Source organism: Parasteatoda tepidariorum, chromosome 2, assembly GCF_043381705.1.
Source record: "Parasteatoda tepidariorum isolate YZ-2023 chromosome 2, CAS_Ptep_4.0, whole genome shotgun sequence".
Classification (NCBI taxonomy): domain Eukaryota; kingdom Metazoa; phylum Arthropoda; class Arachnida; order Araneae; family Theridiidae; genus Parasteatoda; species Parasteatoda tepidariorum.
Window position 1 is genome coordinate 103,302,353 of NC_092205.1, and position 18,014 is coordinate 103,320,366.

An 18,014-nucleotide genomic window follows, 5' to 3' on the forward strand; every position below is an offset into this window, starting at 1 on the left:
CTATTGGCGACGGTCTGGGAAATATCCCGGTGGATGATCCGAAGACATGCCATCACAATTTTGATATACTGCGGAGGGGATGGCACCCCCGCTTCGGTTGCCCGACGACCTGCGCGTGAAGTCGAGCACTTTACGGTAGCACAGTTTAACGAGGACCAATACCGCACACCCTCGGTCCCTACGCAGACTGATCCAAGTGGTCACCCACCCGCACACTGACCGTAGTCAGTGATGCTTGACTTCGGTGATCTGCTGGGAACCGTGTCTTAACGATCAGTCCACTGCGGGCACTGCAACTGATGGTAAACTAAATATTTTTTATGCATGCAAAAATTTAAATTTCAACTTAGAACTTGTGTATTATGTTTTATTTTAGTTCCTTGTATTTATTAATAAAATAAAAAAATATGTTGATTTTTTGAAGAAAAAAAATTTTCTTCAAAAAATTTATCTCAAAAAATATCCATTTCCTCTCTCAGTTGCTTCTCAGTCTCGATCGCGCGCAATGTATACACTTGACTACTAAAGGCAACACAGGAGCGACTTATCAGTTCTCAAAAGTACGGTGATCTTAATGCAGCTCTCCCGTCTTCTCACAGATCAGCAATGAGTAGTATCCGTTCATTGAATTCTATCTCAGATAAAATTCTGGTGGGAGAGTACTGTAGTGTATCTACTGCTACAAAAAATACAATTCCAATTCACTAGTATGCGAGACATGTTAACTCTATTGTATGTTGGAGTACCTTTTCATAGATGAAGGTCGACTTTGTCGATTACTCACTAAGGCGGAAGTTGATTGTTTATATTTTAGAGGGCTTTTTGATTTAATAATTATAATGCATTTAAACATGCCTTCAAAACAAAATGCAGGAGGTGACTTCTGCCAGTTAGGGGGTTGTGGATCACTGCTCTAGATAACTGAAGTTTCTTTAGTTAGACAGACAATAATAATTTAAGTAGAATGTAAATAAGCTTGTGACAAATTCAGTAAAAAAATTTAGGTCTTGTGGGTTTTGACCTTTTTCCCTATACCCTATATTTTAGGTTCAGAATTTGGTTGAAAATAGAGATGAGAAGAGATTTGAAAATAGTTTTAAGGCTTGCAGCTCTGCTGTTCTCTCTTCACAAATAAAAAAAATTATTCCATCTAAAGTATATGAAAATCGTAAAAGCTCTATTGCAGCTGGCTTGGAAAAAGTTAATGTAGCTCTTGAACAAAAAAATTCAAAGATTATTGAATATTTGTCTAAGGAAAAGTCTATTCTTGAACCAGAAGTAAGTTGAAGCAATTTTTACTTTAGTTTCTTCAGTCAAATGCCTTATTAGCATGGTTTGAATGACTCCTTTTGTCGTCTGAATTTTTTTCAGAATTTGGAAAAAATTTCTATTTGATCCAAAAGTAATTCTTTTGAAACTTTATTTTTCATATTGTCATTCATGTTAATTTTTCCTTACAGATTTTCAGGTCTTAATATGTTACATTAAATGGGTTACAAATATTCAACCAAAAAATATTATAATTAAAGGGAGAATTTTAGATATGCTTTTTAAATAGTTCTGAACGGTCGAGTTAAGCACAAAACTGTTTATGGCTCCTAAATAAACATAACTTTTTAATTCATTATTTATTATTAACTCCATAATATAGAAAATGACCCTTAATAGTTTAGTAACAAAACTCGTTGAAAATGTGTCAGTTTTTGTAATTTATTATGTGAATAAAAAAAATTTCACTCAGTAATAAAACATGCATGATAATTATTATTAATCAAATAATTATAAAGGAACAAATTTTATCATTTTAATGTTTGTAAAAAAGTGACAATAAGTTATGATTGTGTTTGCATCTTCTTAAACCAGGAATGGCCAACTGTGAGTGCTTGAGGTGCAAATTTTGTTGTAAATAAACCTATAAATTTGGTTATGCTACTTCACCTTTACTTAACCACATTGCATGAAATGTAAAAATATATTTGTGTGCAATAAATGTAAATGTGTAAAAATTAGTGAAAATATTTTTTGCCAAAATAATTTGCCTCATCATGCGTGCAGCTTCTATTAGTAGTTTTTAAAACTTTCAATTTCATGTCCAATCAGTATCTGGATTAAATTACAACAAAAGACGTATTAAAATGAAGAAACAAATGAATACATACACAGTTACACTCATGTTTTTATAATTTAAACAGCAATTTTTCAAATGATATGATGAAGAAATTGCGAAAAATGTAAAGTAGATAAATATGAAATTTGTAATTTTTTTTTTAACCAATGAAAGTTGAAGAATATTTGTTTCTCAGAAAGTTCATGAACAAAAATTAAAAACAGCCATACAAATCATTGAAAACAGTTATTTCATGATACCTTCCATATTGTTTCTTATTTAATCATATATTTTTTTTCTCCATATGTTCTCTATCTGCATCCACTATTCTTAATTGTATTGTGCATTCATTTTTTAGGCATATAATGTTCTTGTACCGGAAACTGTTGAAGAAGCTGTTGATCCAAACATAATTAAGATACTTCCTGTGCCTTTACCAGAGAAAAAAATATTTAAGTATTGCTTTTTTTTCTTTCAAAATCTTTTGATTATTTATATACAGTCAAACGCTATAGTGAGCCTTCAAGGGACCCGTTCACTATAACAGGGACTTCACTATATCTGTTTCGCAAACAATTTTAACTAATAGTTCCTAACTCCCCCCCCTCACATTATTTAAATCAATGACCAATAAAATGAAATACATAAGGTACATAATACGTAGTAACAGAAAATGTATTAAACTTTTTTTTCTTCTTCGTCTTGCTTACAAAAAAAATTAGTAATCTTTAGCCAGAGCTCATTCTAGGCAGGGTAAACAGGGTGCAGCACCCTGTTGCCCTTTTAGTAAAAAGAATCCACCCTGTTGCCCCTGAAGTAAATTAGTGCCCTGATGTAATAGACTCCATACCCTTTTTGCCCTTTCTTTCCTCAACCCTTCTTTATTTTCCCCTCTAACTCTACAATTGATTTCTTAAACTTTTGTTATTTTCAACTCTTTTTATTTGGTTTGTTGTTGCTGTCAATACATAGATTTATTTGGGAAAGGAAAAATAGCAATCACATCCCCTTGTTGCACTTGTCTTTGAAAGTTGCAGTTACTTCCACTATCATTAAATCATAATTATTATTAATCATTTTAATTATTAAATCATAACTACAGACACTTGAAAACATACATTTATTATTTTATTAATATATGCATGCATTTTAAATAAATTACTAAGCTAATTAGCTCATTAACTCAATATATATGTTAATTTATTAATAAAAATTAGTAATTAATATGATTGCTTTGCTACTTTTAGTAAATAAAAAAAAAAATTTCTTTTACTAATTTACAATGCTTTTTAATAGAGTGTGTAAAGCCCATAGAAAGAAATTTTTGCCTTTTTAGAATAATAATGCCCCTTTTTTTCTGCCTAGAATGAGCTTTGCTTTAGCTTATGAGCAATCCTCCACATCAGATATGGAAACGTTTCCTGACTCCTATAATTTTTCCTGAATCTATATTATTCCACTTTTTAAACCTGTCTACCCAAGCATTCGAGTGCATGAAAGTAGTCGCACCAAATAGCTCAGCAAATTCATCTGCTTTGACTTGAAGCATTTGCCCAGATACTAGAAGAATGTGGCTTTTTTGAACGCCGAACCAATTGAATAATGCTGTTCAATAATGAAGCAAACAAGAAAAAATGCTTATTGCTACATTCCATGCTATAGATGGCTTTAAAAATAGGTATATCTATTTAGTTATGAAGTAGAAATTTCTAAATTATTACTTAAAAAATGAAGAAAATAACTCAGTCGAAGACAGAAAAAAGTGCATAATATTCAACTTCCTCTCTTTTTTTTTTTTTTTGTTCACTATATCCACAAAAAATAACACTATATGTGTGCAGCAAGGCACGGGAGCAAACATTTCGTTCACTATATCTGGGAATTCACTATAAACCGTGTTCACTGTATTGACAGTATTAGCAATAACTGCAAAAAGAAATGGTTTCATTTTATTAATTTTGACATCTCTGTTTCAGTGGTGCAAACTATTATGATTTATCTGTAAATATTAGATTTTTATAGTCAGGATTATTCTTGTTGTGTTTTAAAAATTTCTGTAATAGTTTGTTTAAAATAATTGTTTCCCTCTTAAATAAGAGCTATAAAATTTTGTTGTTTGCAATTAACCTACAATACTTTGTCTACTCTTTAAGCAATTCTAAAACAATAAATAAAAAACAAAAATGATTTGATAAAAACAAGAAATAAAGAAAAAGCAAAGAAATCTCATCATTCCAAGATGCTCTTCTAAAACTTATTCTTCTCATATAGTAAATGAGAACATAGTTTCCAAGTAATCAATTTAATTTTATTACAATTGAAGTATAAAAATTCTGTGTTGTATAAATTTCCATTTAGTACCGTTACCTAAGTGTTGCTCTTTTTTTTTATTTAATAATAAATTTATACATAATTTTATTAATATACATGTATAGAATTAATGTATATATATCTTAAATTGCCTTACGAGAATTTTGTAAACGCTAACTATATATATTTTTGTGTTATTGTACTTCTGATTATTGTTTGCTAGTTTTGAATTGTGGCACATTAGTTGTTTAAAAAAAGGTTACATACTGCAATGGTCCAAACCAGAAGACAAATGATTTCAAACCAGAGTTGGCAAGGTTTAGGACAGAATGGATTAATCCACGGTTTGAACCATCCTGTCCAAAACTGTTTAAAACCTTTTTACTCAAATTATATCACAATTTTAAAAAAAAAAATACTGTAAAAAATAATAGGTTAATTTTTGAACAAGTAGCAAAATGAAGACAAGTTTTTAATTTTTTTTATTGTAAAATATTATTTTTAATATTGCATTATTTATCAATATACAAAAACATAATTTATCAGTATTAAAAGCATATTTATTCATATTTAAGGGATAAGATATTTACTTTTGTTGTTTAATGAATTATGGAGCTTCAAAAGTTATGAATCTTTTCCTATTATATTAATTTCCTTTAACAAGTTAAAGCAAAGTGTATAAAAAGTATCAAATATTTATTAATGTATGTAATTATTATGTGTACATTGGTTACACATATAGAATTTTTACTGTTGGACACTTTCAAGCAGTTTAGGACTGTTTTAATCAGTTTAGGACAGTAAAACCCAAATATCCTGTCTAAAACCAGTTTAGAGTGTCCAAAACCCCTACCCTGTTTCAAACCTAGTAGCCACCCAAAAAGTGTGGCTCTTCTTCAAGCAACCAGCTATGTTTTTCTGGGTTTTTAGGCAATTCTTTGGAACTAAATTAAGTTGGCAAATATATCATAGCTGCCAAATGCTCGGAATTTTTCAGATTTGTTCCTAATTTTTAAATCAAATCTGACATTTTTATGAAAATTCAAATTTTTGTAAAATAGCTGTAGTTTTGCTTTTAAACTAATCCCTTGTGTTCTGATCGCTGCAAGCGCGTTTCTGTGATTATTTTGCAGAAGTAATTTTTAGTAGCTTTTTATTGGAAAATACTATTTCAATAGCTGTTGCTGATCATTTCACTAGATTGAATCTTAAACAACTAATATAATTTTTTTAAAAATGTATTATAGTATTGAAACACTTGCATCAGAAATATTTGTTTATGATGTAGATTATTATTTACCTGTGTTTTGCAATTTGGAGAATAATAATTATATATTAATAGGTAATGGTTGTTTTTAAACTATTATACTGGTATTCCTAATTATAAAATAATAATATTATAAATTTCCCACAAAAGATAGTTTTGTTTTACTAATTTACATATAAGGTATTTAAATACATGTCTGTTAATGTTATTATTTAATAGTTAAATTTTTGTAATTTCTCGTAACTAGTGCAAATAATTTTGTCGCATATAGTGTTCCTAATTTCTCATTCCGAAGGTTGGCAGCTATGCTAATTATGACATTTCACTTTTTAGCAAACAATAAGAAATGCGTTAAAACTAGTTCTAACAATATACCTATTCATTATTTTTCGGCTATACTATAACAAAAGGACATAATATTTTATTCTTCTTCTTTAGAGACACATTAACTCTTCCTCCCTCAAAAGTTCCATGGAAGGAAAGGGTATGAATTAAAATAATGTTTTCTTCATTTTTTCTTATAAGCATGAACAAAATAATATTTATTTTTTTATACTTATGCTCATTGAAATTTTATCTGGACTGTATTGTACTGAATTTTTTGTAAATTCTATATAGTTTTTTTTTCTATGACGTTGTTATGTGTCTTTAGTATAACTAGAAGTGATCTGAGATTTGCATATGGATCTCATGTTAAATAATGTCGTTAATGGTGATGTGTCATGAAAAATCATGGAAAGTCATAAATTTCAGTATTGAACAAAATTTGTCATGATTTTTACTATTTTTTAAAAAAAAATCATGGAAAGTCATGGATTTAGGTCTCCGCAAAATCTAATTTTTAAAATGGAATCCCCCCCCCCCATTTTATCCTGTTCCAAATATCTGAATTCCTAACAAAATCACCACTCAGTCATATTTTATTAGAATATAAAATGATTTTATCATGTTCTGTAAAAATTATGGTGTTCTTTCAAGAAATGAAAGAAAAAACATCATTTCTGGAGCAAATTATCTTTTAAACTTCTATGATTTAAAAATTTTTTATTATTATTTTTTTAAAAATTTTATCAATTTAAAATTCTAGTTGAAGCAAACCAGTAATTGGCGAGTTTTTTTTATTCCGAAATGAGAACAGAAAAATCAGGAGTATTTCTTTCCTTTCTGATGAACAAGAAAAGTATCTTTAGAATATAATTCTGCAGAAAATTTTTTTTTGCTTTCGTATTTTTTTCAGCAATTTTATTGTTTTAACTCTTTCTTTACTCTGTTTTAATTTAAAATCTATAAATATGAAGTTGCAGAGTATAACAGTTTTGGTCATGCCTATAATTTCAATTAATGTTACTATAATGCTTTTTTAAATTTATTGTTGCGTTTTTGTTGGAAAAAATAGTAATTTCGTTAAGTCATGAAAAATTCTTGGAATTAGGTCATGGAAAATCATGAAAAGTCATGAATTTGAAAATCTAAAATGTAGCAGATGCCCTGTATATACTGTAATGCTGTTTTATTTCCTTCTTAAAAAATCTGTAATAAAATACTTTCAAAATGAATTAACTGAACATTTCTTTACTTCTTACCTTCTCACAGTCTAAATCAGTGGTTCCTGAACTTTTTTGTCTCGTAGACCCCTTGCCATGTTTTTCGGTCTTGGGTAGACCCCTTGCTTACCTGATATTGATTTTTTGTAAATTCATCAATTCAAATCTATTTTTGACAGCAGGTATAGTTGTACTCACTTTGAAAGTTTTAAATTTCTAACTGTAATGAAGTGTAGTGTGAAAAACTTAAGAAAAAAACACATATTAACTTTAAACATTTATTAATTAAATTCAAATTAAAATGAACCAAATTAAAATTTAGTACCTGTTATATAAAATAACTAAGCAATAAATATATGTTTTTAGTGGGAGGGATGAACCTGATGCTTTAATAAATTATCAACATTTGGCATCAATTTAGTTAGGTTTAATCTCAAATCTCCTCGGTTAATGATGTCCAGTCTGTTTCTTTCTTCTTTTTTTTAGGAGATTGGCAACTGTGCTGAAACCCCTTTTCCGCTAGGTATGAAGATGGAAAAGCAATTAAAAACTTTTTCGCGATATTCCATAATTTTTACTTCTAAGCTACTTTTATAAATTATTAGAATGTAGATAGATATATATCATTATATTATAAGGTAGTACAATGTAAGTAAATATGTATTATCAGTGTATGTTGATTATTCTATGCTACTTCATAGCTACTTTTATAAATTTTGTAGATAGATATATGTCTTTATATTATTAGGTAGTATAATGTAAGTAAATCGGTACTATCAGTGTGTGTTGATTATTCCATTCATGAAATGCCAAAATTAAAGTCACGGACTACTTATATGAGATCCACTATCATTGACCCCCATTTTCATTTCATGGACCCCCAATTATTATTATTTTTTTCGCTTGACATGGATCCCTTCCAAGTTGTCGTCAACCCCTAGGGGTCGATATAGACAACTTTAGGAATCACTGTCTAAATTATCAGTTAGTAAAGTGCGTTAAAAATTCCTAACCCCTTATTTTATATAAATTGCCACAAAGCATCTATTTGGAGCAGGAAATGGCCCCTATTCAAATAACCATTTATTTTATTCTTTTCTTCTTAACAGAAATTTCATTTCAGCTGTGAAACGTAAATTTTTTTCCCCCTCTCTCTCCTTTATGCAACTAAGACAACCAGTGTTAATTGTTTAAACCCGGAAATTTAACTTAGTTTCACACATATAAAGCAGTTTTGTTCTATTATATTTTATATTATAAGTGATTACCTGACATGCAATTAAATGGGGATTTTTGCCTGTTGTAGGCCTTTATGCAAGCAAGAAGATTAACAATGTATATGTATTGCCTTCATTAGAATGAAATTGTACTTTTTTTTCCGATCAAAATCTTGTTAAATGACCATTCTTTTTTTGTTCAACCTAATATTCTTTCTCTCCAATAGTTCATGCAAGGTATCAAATACAACTACAGTGACATTTCTTACCATTTTAAAGTGTGGAATGATTCTTTAAAAGAGATAGAAGGTGATTTAAATTCAATTGTTCCATTATGAAACTGCTTAAATGCTTTTATTGAAATATACTCTGGTGTTAATTAGCGAATTTACATTTTCCAATGCTTTTTGCAAGCAATAAATTTTTGCACTTCTGATATTACCTTTTAAAAACCATGTGTTTTCCAGTTTTTAAAAGTACAAATAAAAAATAAAGTGTATAATATTTTTTATGTATATTTTTGTATCTTTAAAAGTAACTCATGTTTAATATACTTTTCAACGCAAAATGGCCTTTTTTTGTTTTTGCATATTTAAAAAATAAGTGGTTTTTAGTCATAATATTTCAAGATTTTTTTTATAGCACAATAACAAAGTTCCCAAAATATTTTTAAAAAATTTATTTAGTCTTTTTTTTTTTTCCAAAAAATTTCATAAAATATCTGTGACATGGCTTGGCATCAACGATTTATTTTTTATTTTGGTTCACATCAAATTAAATGTTTCATAGACATGACAGAAAACATGTTTGAACCAAATTTTATTTACTAAACTAAGAATTTACCTTATTTTTTTAAACGCAAAGTATAATCATTACAGAGCAAAGTCTGTGACTTAGGAGACGGGTAAATTACAGTTGAAACTCTTCATATTCAAATGTATACGCAATAAAAGGATCTTTACAAATTGAAATCCCTGCATTGTAAATTTATTACCCCTATTATAAATACAGTAGAGAACCGATTATCCGGAACGATCGGGACCATCGCTATTCCGGATAACCGATTTTTCCAGTTTTCTGATTCTTTACAAAAAAACTTTTTTTTTATTGTTTATTAAACCTAACTTAAAAAAATATATTTAGAAATAGTTTTAAAAAGAAGAAAAAACGATAAAGTCTGAAAAATAAAATTATTACTGAATAATAAGTGGACTGGATACACTTGAATAAAAAAATCATCTGCTCAACATCAACTTCGGAATTAATTTAAAAACACTACTTAAGTAAGAATTAGGAGGATTGAACTGTCTCTCTCTCCCTTTTTTTTTAAAATTATTTCTATTCTTTTTATAAATAATCATTATTTTTGTCTTCTGTTTTTTATTGTAAAAATAAAGAAGGCGTGATTTAGAAAAAGAATCCGCAAATAGTAAGCCACACTACAAAACAAGCTTATTAAAAACTGTATAAAATAAGCATTTAGAAAATTAAAACATCTTTCTAAAGGTTCAATAAACAAAATTTAAAAATCTGTGTTACTTATTTGACAAATCTAAAGCAATGAAATTATGTGCAAATGATTGGGAATGTCATTTATTTATAAATAGATCTTTTTTTTCTTCTTTTTAATCAAATCCTTTAATATGGCTAGGACTGAGCTAGAAATCGATGCATGGCAAAATATGCTATGCATAGTTTCTTTATGCGCTATTTTTGTCTTTGGGAGTTTACTTTTCTTGAAAATAATTTTCAGCTGGACATGCGTAATTTTGTCAACGTTCTGCACTTTATTTCATCGGGATGTAACGTTTCTTGTAAATTATTTTCAGTGAGACTTTTGCTACTTGGCGATAATTTATTTCATTGTGCAGTATTTCGTCGCTTTTTTTTTGTTTTTTGTCTGTCGGGATTTAACGATTCTTGTCAATTATTTTTAGTAGACCTATTGTTACTTGGCGATCGTTGTGCAATCTCTGTTATCTTAAATTTTCATTCTGAACTCAATCTATTAATGAAAAGAAACTATGAATAATTGTTTTTCCTTTTAAGAGATACAATTTAATAGGGGTACTTTGTATTTAACTTTGCTAAAAAAAGTTAATTTTTAAAAAAATTTATTTAATGCACGTAAATATACTAATTTGATAGAATTTGATTATTTTTAAACAAATAAATCTTCAGTCTTTTTTAATTATAAAAAAATTTGGCTATTAGTTAAAACAAATATTTTTTTAATTGAATAAAAAGTTAAGCAATGTTTTGACGCTTTTTAATAATTTTTTTTTTCATTTTTTAATGCAGGTATGTAAAATATTTTGTTAGTTTTATTATTATTTTTAAACCAATAAATCTTAAGTCCGTTTCAATTTTGAAAGAAAAAATTAAAATAAAGCTTGGGTTTATTTTTGCTTAAGGCATTTTATTTTGTAATAAATTTATTCCTTTTATTTATTTTTGATTAATTTAAAGATTTTTGATCGATAATTTTTGAACATATAGTAAATCGCGATACATCGCAATGTCTAACAGACGATGTATCAAGATATAAAATTTCTTACATTGCCCAGTCTTAAACGTGGCATTACAGGTGATTTTTTTTTTGGGGGGGGGCGAGGGTATTCCAGGTAGCCAGCTCTCTTCATGTTAGCATTGATCAACACTAATAAGCGTCGTGTGCGTCTCGCGATTTCTGAGAATACCAATAATTCTCTCTATTTCACTCATAAAAAAAAATTCCGTCATCAGAATGATACATTTTTTGTTTCTTAACTTGTTTTCGATGTCAGAATTTTATTTTAATTTTAGACTTTTTTAAGGGAAGATTATTAATGATTTTTTTTTTATCTGAAATATTGTGTTAGGGAGTACTTTAAGAGATTTCTAGGAATCAAAGATGACAAATAAAATAATTTGTTTTAACTCTCCTGCATGAAGCAAGGAACAGATGCCAGGACTCCTATTGTGAGAAGCCCCTAGTTATGACTCTGCTTGCTTAAGGCTGAGCTGATAAGAAAACAGGTGTTTAATGAGTCACCCTTTCTCACTTGAGCTGTGATTGAAAAGAAGCAACTAAGTAGGGAGTGAGGAAGGGAATGATTGATGATATTTAGTACAATACTCTTCCTTCTCCTGACAATGTAGAGGGAACTAATGATTATTTCAAAAGTGGGTGGTAAAGTAAACATCCTTAAAAAAAAAAAAGTTTTTTTTTTTTTTTTTAGAAATTAGAAAGGGGGGTAAAATATATGGAATTTCGTTCCGGTTTTCTGGTTTCCGGATAAGAGGTTCTGTACTGTATATAGAACCTATTGCGACCGCGTAAAGGAAAGAAAAAAAGCTGTTGACTTGTTATTTTTTTGTAACAAAAATAGTAATTAAAAAAAAATTCTAATTGATTTATACAAATGGATGATGTAACATTACTAATCTATTTGGATTCATTAACCAAGGAGCTGAAACAAAACATAATACACAAGTTTTAAGAAATTTAATTTTCTTTCATGTGTAAGAAACATTTAGTTTACTATCCCGAGTTATCTCGGGCGAATGAAAAAAGTTAAGTCTTTGTGTGATAGTTCTTAATACAAGAGACAACACAAAGTGATACTTTTCAAACGTCAGTGAATGCACCATTTTTTTTGTTGCTCTTATTGCTATGTAAATTCAGCAACCATCGTATATACAATCGCACAAAACAGTCCAACAGCATAACTCCCAAATAAAACTTGGCTAACTTCCAATCACAACAGATTATTTATTTTTTTTGCTTCTGACCAATTAAAATGTGATAAAACAAAATGTACTGACAATTTCTGCTGCATCAGAGTTTTCTCAGGGGTGATAAATATTTGTAATATATAGGTACCCGTGTTTACTCGGGATAATCAGGGAAACGGTTAATAAATTCTTTAAAAAAAAAACTACTTCTACTTAAAAACAAACTTCTTTAAAAAAATATTTTTTACATTACCTGAAATAAAAGGTTCATATGACAATTTATTTACATGAAATTAATTTAAGCACACTTTTCTTATTCATGGCACACCTTACATACTAAATTATGATTTAAAACCATAAATTTTTTTAGTTATTTTTCTTTTATGTTTGATTATAAATACAGTACAGAACCATTTATCTGGCATCCAGAAAACAGGGAAAAATTTTGCTCTGCTTTTCCCACCATTTTGAGCTAGAAAGATTGAGGGAAATTTGACTCATCCTTGAAATTGAGTAAAGAAAAATATGGTGCATAGCATTTTTAAAAAAATGCTTAAAGGTGCTTATTTTCAATTCTTTTTTTATTGGGTGTCTTTAAAAAGTGCTGTGGTTTTCACATTGTTCAATTCAACATTTTCACAATTCTTTCAAACACAATGCATTTTGGCGTACCGTTGGTTCATAGCATATGAAAGTCATGTACTTGTGAGTCTGCGTGTGCCTCTACTGAACTGCGTTCGGTAAGATTAAAGAGCCCCAATCATTTTACATGTTTGATGAAATACTCGAGTCTGCATGTGCGTCTAATGAGCTGGGTTAGGTGAGATTGTTGCACTCTCATGTGCAACTTTACTGCATTTTGCGAGATAATCTCAATTTCAGGCTTCATTTTCCACCCTCTGAAATTGAACAGAAAAATCTCCCCATCTTTATGTTGTGGCTCATATAATCATGTAAAGTCTTAAAATATTATTTTGCTATTTGTTATTTTATATGGTGCTTAAAAAGTACTTAAAAGGTGTTTATTTTTTGTTGAAAGGTTTAGCAATACGCCCTGTGGGGGGAGGGATATTGTCGAGAGTAAACTTCAACTTTCTTTCTTTCAGATTTTTAGGTCAAAAGGGACAGGGAAGGGACAAATATTTTCTTTTCTTCTGTGTGTCTGAAAAAAATCTGTGGTTTTCTCATAAGCTGCTGTCAATCAAACATAAAGTAGCGGCATCAGAGCCTGACTAAAACAAGGACATACAGGTCTGTTGCCCCAGGGGCCCCACATCAGAGGGAGGCCTCAAGTCGAATAGAAAGTTAATTTTACATTTCCTTCCTTAATAAGTTCAGTCGCTGCACACTCCCCTGCCAGTATCAGGGTACTGATACGTAACGATCAGGGAAGGTAACTCTACGACCTGATCTAGTCCGTTGTTCAGTCGTCTTTGATATGTCCGGAGAATCTTTTGGTAAATTCGATTCTTTTGAGGAAAAAGTTTGGATCTTGTTTGGTTCGGATTGAAATAGTTCAAATGCTGGTTGGAGACGGTCAATAGAAATAGTCCGTTCTTTCTCACCTATGATGATAGTGAAATGTTTTTCACTTTACCGGATGACTTTAAATGGTCCGTCATACGGAGGTTGTAGAGGTTTTCGAACTGAGTCCCTACGGACGAATAAGTGAGAACAAGTATTAAGTTTAGGATGTATGAAAATTCTATGATTATCATGGTGTGACGTCGGTCGAGGTCGTAAGTCTTGGAATAAGCGTCTTAATTTACAGGCAAATTCTTGTGGAGGATCATCATTTGGAGTTGGAATGAAAAAATCACCTGGTCAGCGTAAAGTTTCACCATATACTAGTTCAGCTGGGGTTGCATCGATGCTCTCTTTAACTGCGGAACGCAAGCCGAGGAGAACCACTGGTAAAACATCTGTCCAGTCTGTTGTCGCATGGCACTTCAAAGCGACTTTGGGTGGCCGATGAAAATTTTCTGTCAGGCCATTGCTTGAGGGTGAAAACTTGTTGTTCGGCAACATTCAATGCCAAGCAATTTCATCAGGCTGTGGAACAATGAGGATTCAAAATTTGTTCCTCTATCAGTCGTATGCTAAGTTGGTATGCTAAAACGAGCAATCCAGCCTGTGAAAAATGCTGATGCTATAGTAGTTGCTGACATGTCTGTTACAGGGATAACTTCTGACCAACGTGTATAACGGTCTATGCACGTGAGGCAATATTGAAATCCTTTAGATTGCAAAAGCGGTCCAATGAGATCCAAGTGTACATGATGGAATCTTTTTGAAGGAATGGGTATTGACTCAACCTGACTTCGAGTATCTTTGTTGATTTTAGATCGCTGGCAGGCAAGACATTCTCGAATGATTTGAGATTTTGTGTCACAAAAAAGTTTTTTGGAGGAGCCAGGAATTACAACTTCTTGTAATTTTAGTGACGAATTTGTACTCAAAAGTAATTTCAGTTCAGGATCATCACGTTGCGAATCTGCTATTTTGTCATAGTCCACTGCAGTTGGAGTACGAATTGTTTCAACTCAAGATAACATATCAGCAGATATATTATCTGCGCCTTTAATAAAACGGATGTCGATGCTGAACTGACTGATGAAATCAAGGTGACGGTGTTGACATGGCGAATATTTGTCCCATTTCTGTCGGAAGGCATAGTTAAGGGTTTATGATCAGTGTATATAGTGAATAAACGTGCTTCAAGCATATGTCTAAAATGTTTAACTGACAAATATACCGTAAGCAATTCCCGATCATAAGCGCTGTAACGCGTTTCCCTAGAAGTAAGTTTTTTGGAGAAAAATCCGAGTGGTTGTAAATCGTTACCTGTGAGTTGGTGCAATGCCCCACCAACGGCGAAATCTGAAGCATCGACGTGCAAGACAAGGTTAGCGTCAGGAGAAGGGTGGGCAAGAAGCATTGAATTTCGAAGTAACGCTTTACAGCTATCGAAAGCTTTGAGAGCGGTTGAGGTCCATTCAATGATTTTGTTTCGAGCTGGACTACCTTTTAACAGATCATGTAAGGGTTTTTGAATTGCTGCCGTGTTAGGTAGATGCCTGCGATAAAAATTTAATAAGCTTAAAAATCGCTTTGGTTCTTTGATCGTATTTGGCTTTTGAAACCGCTCGATTACTTCTATGCTTTCAGTAAGAGGAGTGATACCTTTATCGTTTACTGAATGCCCTAGAAACGAAGTTTCAGGTACCCCAAGTATACATTTTGAAACATTCAATGTGAGACCGTAATTTCTGAGTCTTTTAAAAACTTCTGTAAGTTTCTGAATATGCTCTTGTTCTGAATTGCTAAAGACTAAAATATCATCTAAGTACCAATAGCAGAAAGGTAGATCTCGAAATATTTCACCCATAAAATGTAGAAATGTCTGGGCAGCATTACAGAGTCCGAAATTTAGAAAAGGAAAATCGAATAAGCCAAAAGGGGTGGCTATTGCGGTTTTAGGAATGTCATCCTCATTAACTGGGATATGATAGTATGCTCGGACGATATCTAATTTTGAAAATATTGATTTTCTGTAGAGAGCATGTGCAAAATCATGCAAATAGGGAATGCCATATCTATCTGGGACGGTTTTTGAATTTAAGAGTCGATAATCTCCAACTGGTCTTATATTCGAATTTTTAATAACAACATGTAATGGAGAACACCAGGGACTTTTTGAAGGACGACATATACCTTTTTCGCACATTGTTGAAAATTCGCGCTTAACTGCTTTGAAAACTTTCGAATGTAAGCGACGTAGCTTGCTATTTACAGGTGAAGCTGTTGTTTCAATGTGATGAACGGTACAATGTTTAATAGATTTTCTTTCTTGCGAGGGGTTAGTAATATTCGAGAATTCTTGTAATAAATTTTGGATCGGGAATATTAAACAATTTTATCGTTTTCTTTTTTCCTTTTAATTAGGTATGAAATCATTGGTTCTGTTTTTTATTGGTTAATTTGGTGATTTTAATTAATCTTCGGAAAAAAAAAATATGTGAATTTTGTATTTTTTAAACTTGTTTTTCTTGTCTAAGTTTAAAAATGTTTTTTTTTTTNTAATAAGCCTAAAAATCGCTTAAGCTCTTTGATCGTATTTGGCTTTAGAAACCGGTCGATTACTTCGATGCGTTCAGTAAGAGGAGTGATACCTTTATCGTTTACTGAATGCCCTAGAAAAGAAATTTCAGGTACCCCAAGTATGCATTTTGATACATTTAATGTCAGACCGTAATTTCGGAGTCTTTTAAAAACTTCAGTAAGATGTTGAATATGCTCTTGTTCTGAATTGCTAAAGACTAAAATATCATCTAAGTACCAATAGCAGAAAGGTAGATCTCGAAATATTTCATCCATAAAACGTTGAAATGTCTGGGCAGCATTACAGAGTCCGAAATTTAGAAAAGGAAACTCGAATAAGCCGAAAGGGGTGGCTATCGCGGTTTTGGGAATATCAGCCTCATTAACTGGGATATGATAGTATGCTCTGACGATATCTAATTTAGAAAATATTGATTTTCCATAGAGAGCATGTGCGAAATCATGTAAATATGGAATGCCATATCTATCCGGGACGGTTTTTGAATTTAAGAGTCGATAATCTCCTACTGGTCTTATATTCGAATTTTTAATAACAACGTGTAACGGAGAAGACCAGGGACTTTTTGAAGGACGACATATACCTTTTTCACACATTGTTGAAAATTCGCGCTTAACTGCTTCGAAAACTTGCGGATGTAAGCGACGTGGCTTACAATGTACAGGCGAACCTGTTGTTTCAATGTGATGAACGGTAGAATGTTTAATAGATTTTCTTTCTTGCGAGGGGTTAGTAATATCCGAGAATTCTTGTAATAAATTTTGAAAAGGCATATTATTAGATATAGTTTTAACTGAGCACTGAGAAGAATTAGCAAAATAGCCGCTCGACTTTAAAGAAGTGTTTGAATCAATGAGACGTTTATTCTTCAGATCAACAAGATTTGCATAATGCGTTAAAAGATCAGCGCCAATTATTGGCAAGGTGACATCCGCGAGAATAAAATCTCAACCAAATGAACGACGGAGATTAAATGTTTTGTTCCGTAAGTTTTAATGGGTGAATTATTCGCAGCATATAGCATTATGCTGCTAGGCGTATATTTATATTTACTGCTAGAAATGGGCAGAACGCAACATGAGCTTCCCGAATATATAAGAAAATTTAAGTTTATATTTTCATCATAAATGAATAATCTGTTGCCTAATTTATTAGCCACTGAATCTACAGGCAAAACAGATGACGTGGCACTTATTCGTATACCTGAATTATAAGAACAAGGTTGTTTACATTTTACTGCTTCTTTTCCAAACCGAAAATGATAAAAACAAAATAAACGTTCTTCTGATTTACTTCTTGTCCTTGAGATTGAACGGCCACGAGAATTTGATTGGCGCCAGTATTGCTGCATAGAGATTTTTGTTACTTGTAAGCTGAGCTCTGATGTTTGATTTTGAAGAGCAACAAATTAATTATTTTTTAGATCAGTTTTATTTTGTTTAATGGAATTTATTTGCTGGATGGGGAAAGTTTCAAGTATTTTATCAGCTAGTAAAGCCAATTTAATCAATGTTTGATCTGTTATAATTGATAACATAGGTTGTACATTGGGGGGGGGGGATGGTAAACGTTGTAGCCATATTGTTTTAAGAAAATCCTCAGTTACTGAATCGGTAGCAACTTCTTGCATCTGTCGTAGGAGAAGAGAGGGTTTTCGGTCACCTAATTGAAGTTCTGAAAGTAGTTTTCGAATGCATTTATTTTCAGAATCCAAAAATTTGGTGATGAGACG

The 18,014-nt window shown here is 31.1% G+C and overlaps 1 protein-coding gene across 6 annotated transcripts in view; it reads left to right on the forward strand.

The window, feature by feature from the left end:
• Positions 1-18,014, forward strand: part of LOC107440360 (transmembrane channel-like protein 7) — a 63,564-nt gene that overhangs the window by 3,510 nt on the left and 42,040 nt on the right. For 5 of the 6 annotated variants that reach the window (XR_011636272.1, XM_043053779.2, XM_043053785.2 and 2 more), the window contains exons 3-6: positions 1,048-1,278; positions 2,466-2,563; positions 6,123-6,168; positions 8,673-8,754. Coding sequence is in view for 5 of the 6 variants with exons in the window: in XM_043053779.2 (XP_042909713.1) it covers positions 1,048-1,278; positions 2,466-2,563; positions 6,123-6,168; positions 8,673-8,754 (457 nt within the window). In the remaining variant the exon portion in view is untranslated. The remainder of the gene's footprint in view (positions 1-1,047; positions 1,279-2,465; positions 2,564-6,122; positions 6,169-8,672; positions 8,755-18,014) is intronic. The other variant, XM_043053789.2, reaches the window with a different exon arrangement.